The 4,394-nt window shown below is 49.4% G+C and overlaps 2 gene segments (V, D, J or C); both read left to right on the top strand.

The window, feature by feature from the left end:
- The window catches only part of LOC106001259, a 31,064-nt gene extending 29,812 nt beyond the window's left edge, over nucleotides 1-1,252 (top strand). The window contains 2 exon segments of the V gene segment in view: nucleotides 110-305; nucleotides 1,242-1,252. Of these exon segments, the coding sequence occupies nucleotides 110-305; nucleotides 1,242-1,252 (207 nt within the window).
- Nucleotides 1,253-1,567: 315 nt separating this feature from the next.
- Nucleotides 1,568-2,248, top strand: LOC106001258. The segment is given in 3 exon segments: nucleotides 1,568-1,667; nucleotides 1,772-2,098; nucleotides 2,244-2,248. Coding segments are annotated over 3 exon segments (378 nt in total).
- Nucleotides 2,249-4,394: the final 2,146 nt, after the last annotated feature.

Raw genomic sequence — 4,394 nt, 5'->3', positions numbered from 1 at the left:
GCTGGTGGAGTCTGGGGGAGGCTTGGTGCAGCCTGGGGGGTCCCTGAGACTCTCCTGTGCAGTGTCCGGATTTACCTTCAGTGGTTATTGGATGAACTGGCTCTGACAGGCTCCAGGGAAGGGGCTGGAGTGGATTTCATCCATCGATGGTAGTAGTAGCACATACTACCCAGACTCTGTGAAGGGCCGCTTCACCATCTCCAAAGACAACAGCAAGAGCACACTTTACCTGCAGATGAACAGCCTGAGAGTGGAGGACACAGCCGTCTATTACTGTGCTACAGACACAGTGCAGGAAATCCAGTGTGGGCCAGACAAAAACCTCCCTGCAGGGCACTCAGCACCAGCAGGGGGCGTTGGGCACACACTGAGGTCATGCTCAGTCAGCAGCAGCAGGGGGCGAGGGGCACACACTGATGTCATGCTCATTCAGCACCAGCAGGGGGCGCTGGGCACACACTGAGGTCATGCTCAGTCAGTACCAGCAGGGGTGCTGGGCTCACACTGAGGTCATGGCAGTCACAGGAGCAGCTGTGGAGCTCAGGCCCTGACTCCTCTGTACAACGATGCTAATGGTCCTCTCCTGCTGTTGTTATATGTCTCACTGGGACACATACAATAGACCCTATGGAGAGATCAAAGAGTACAGCTCTTCACAAAGACTAAGTCAAAGGACAACAAAGTAAGCACCAGAAAGTGGGTACTGGGAGTGGAGAGATGAGGGGCAAATGCTAGAAGAATGAGGGAGACAACGTGGAGAACACTGGCAAGAATACAGTGCCTATGCCACAGAATTGAGAACAGTGAGCTAAGGGTGGGTCAAAGGGGAAAGGTGAGGAAGGAATGACACAGATCCACATGCCTTGTATCCATGAACTGCTTTGTTCAATGATGTCAGCATACATGTCCTGAACATTGAGCAGAGACAGGGAAGAGGAGGTGGAGGGGTGGGCTAGAATGTTGAAAGGGGCAATGTTGATCAAGCCTCAGTGTGTTTATAAACTGCCTCACTGAACGGCACCTTTATTTTTTATTTAATTAAAAAAATGTTGTGTAGTTGATGTACAGAGCAGGTTTAGTTACGTGAATCAGGTACATTCAGTGCAGTTTTTTATGAACCATTCTTCCCTTCTGTTGCTCTCTCCCAATCCTTCCCTCCTGTCCCCACCCATTAGATTTCCAGTTCATTTTCCACAGTGTCTGGTGAGTATCTCTATGATATTTGTTCATTCCTGTTCCAGATTTTAGGTGACCCCCTTACCCTCCCAAATACAAACAATAAACAATACAAAAGGCAGAGGGAAAATGTTTTTAAAAGCAAATGGCTCAGCAATCTTTACTATTGGAAGCAGAGTTTAACTTCTCTAAAGAAGTTCATATTCCATCACTGGGTTTCTTGAAGCCAATTGATTACAGACATTTCAGTTTATTCACTCATCTAACAATCTCTGTCTTCCACCTGCATCTCCTCTGTGCACTGCCCTCCTGAGACTTCTGCCCCAGAGCTGCTTTATAGCAGAGGACATGCAAATAGGACGTCCCTCTGCCCATGAAAACCAGCCCAGCCCTGACCTGAGCTCTGTGAGCTGATTCCACCAGTGACTGAGCACAGACCACCACCATGGAGCTGGGGCTGCGCTGGGTTCTCCTTGTTGCTCTGTTGAAAGGTGATTCATGGGGAGCAAGGGATACTGAGTGTGCAAATGGACATGAGTGGGAGGAACAGTGGATGTGTGTGACCATTGCTGACCTGGATTCTCTGTGTTTGCAGGTGTGCAGTGTGAGGTGCGGCTGGTGGAGTCTGGGGGAGGCTTGGTACAGCATGGGGGGTCCCTGAGACTCTCCTGTACAGCCTCTGGATTCGACTTCAGTGATTACTACATGCACTGGATCCGCCAGGCTCCAGGGAAGAGGCCTCAATGGCTCTCATATATCAGTGGTGATAGTAGTGACCCAGAGTATGCAGACTCCGTGAAGGACCGCTTCACCATCTCCAGAGACAACAGCAAGAGCACATTTTACCTGCAGATGAACAGCCTGAGAGTGGAGGACTCGGCCATCTATTACTGTACTAGACACACAGTGCAGGAAATCCAGTGTGGGCCAGACACAAACCTCCCTGCAGGGTGCTCAGCACCAGCAGGGGGTGCTCAGCACAGCTTGGAGCTGGGTCAGCTCAGGAGCAGCTGCACACAGAGCCCAGGGCTGCTCTCCTGCTGTCTGCCCTGCCTCTGTGTCCACAGTGTGACAGCATCTCTCTTGAGTTTATGACCCCCACTCCTCTGTGATGTCTTCAGTCCTCTGCTGGGACTGTTAAGAATGAACAGAGTATCACAGTGGAAGCAAAAATGGTGCTGCAGTGTTGACCAGTATTTGATCCTGAAGAAACTCAGGGACCCTGGTGACCCCATGAGACTCAGGACAAAGATCCCAGGATTCACAGAGTCGGAATTTGTTCTGTGAACAAGAGGGAAACCGCCTGTAATGGTGACTGGTGTCTGTAATCCTAGAGACTTGGGAGGAGGAGAGAAAAATGATTTTGAGGACCTCCTCTCAATCAATAAGCTGAATGTGGCAGCTCTTTCCTGTGATTCCAGCTACACAGGAGGCAAGTGTGGAATCACTGTCTGCAACCTGACCCAGGCAAAACCACAGCACAGTACCAGAAAAATAACTAAGATTTGAAAAGTTTAAACATGGTTAAATTGGCAGGTTTTAGCCTCACAAAAGAGGCCCTGAGTTCAATATAGGAGAGACAGAGACAGAGAGACAGATACAGACACAGAGACAGATACAGACACAGAGACAGATACAGAGACAGAACCAGCACAGCTCACTAACTCAGGAATCTTAATAGGCCTCAAATCCTTCCTTTCTCCCTTACTTGTAGCACTGGGCATGGGGCTTCAGAATTCTTCCATTAATTCATTTTCCTCCTCAGTGACCCTCATACTCTCAGCCTCCTTTTCTCTTTGCCCAACCTCGAAACATACTTGGGGACCCAAGCCATAAAACACAGGGGTCGGCCATACCCCTGGAGCTCAGCCGATGGTACCCTGGAAACGTGGTGGACTCCTTAGTGTCCCCTGACCAGGGCCTCTTGCTGTCCTCCATGGGGACGTGGAAGTGGACATGAGGAGTCTGGGTTGGACTGGACAGACAACAGGCCATTTGCATGTAGACTGACCTTGCTGGGCCCCGTCTGTCCTGGGGTTTCCTCCATCACGATGGCTCTGGAGTCCTGTGGATGTCCCGTCTGGGATTGAGGCTGGGTCCCTGTGGCTCCGTCATGAGCACTGTCACTGTGCACGTGCATCATGGGCACGAGGGGCTGGGCCCAGGTGATCTCACAGCAATCTGACTGAGCTCCCTGCATCCCGGACAGCCCTACCTGCTCAAACAGGTCCTTGTTTATTTCTCCATTACGTCCTGATCAGAGAAGAGCAAGCTTCACTTCCTGAACAAAACCTGTGTGTGCACTTTACAGGCTTTAGGAAGAAGACTTGCGAGTTCTGAGGCTTTCCCCGGACAGTTTTTGTGGATAATCAGACCAAGTATTCACTTGTTTAGGAAGCATCCATTCTGTGTCCATGTGGACAGAGATGTGTGCAGGAAGCAAGATCATCTCCACTTTGTGGGGGAAGGAAAAAGAGTCAGGAGAAAAACTGTGGAAATGCGGGAATGTGTGACACTGTTCAAATGGAAATGTACTCATCACCTGACTTTGGTAACTGTAACCCCTCTGTATATGAGCTTTTCAATAACATTGTAAATATTAAAGAAAATTAACATTAAACTGTTCTGTAATCCAGCAATTCCACTCGTGGGAATTTATCTAGAAGATTACAAACCAGGAAGCTTTGGAGTCATCAGGTTAAGGTATAGAATCAACCCAGATGCACGTCCCCACTCAGTGTGTATGTGTCTGTGTCTGTGTCTGTGTGTGTGTGTCTGTGTGAGTGGGAGGGGGGTTGACATAAGTTCTCCATATGTGACCATTACATATTTGTTGAAAGACAGAGCCTCCCTAGACCCAGCCATAGCCCTCCTGGGCACCGACCCTGACATCAGGAGCCAGGATATGAGGACAGCTGCCCGTCCATGTCCATTGACAGGCTAATCACAATAGCCAAGATGTGGAAACCGCCCAGATGCCCAAATGAAGGAGTGGATCCAAAGCTGTGGTACAACACACAAGGGGCATTTTACACAGCCATTAGAAAGAACAAAGTTGTCATCTGCAGTGAGATGGATGGACCTAGAACAAACTGTGTGATGAGGTAAGCCAAGCTCAGAGAGACAAATGGCTCACGTTCTTCTGATATGTGGGAATTAGATCTAAACTACAGGGGGATGTGATAACTGACATGGGACATGATTGTCCCTATGTGACC

Source organism: Dipodomys ordii, unplaced genomic scaffold (genome assembly GCF_000151885.1).
Source record: "Dipodomys ordii isolate 6190 unplaced genomic scaffold, Dord_2.0 Scaffold281, whole genome shotgun sequence".
NCBI lineage: Eukaryota > Metazoa > Chordata > Mammalia > Rodentia > Heteromyidae > Dipodomys > Dipodomys ordii.
Note: the sequence above shows the minus strand (reverse complement) of the source record. Positions and strands in the feature narration are given on the sequence as shown.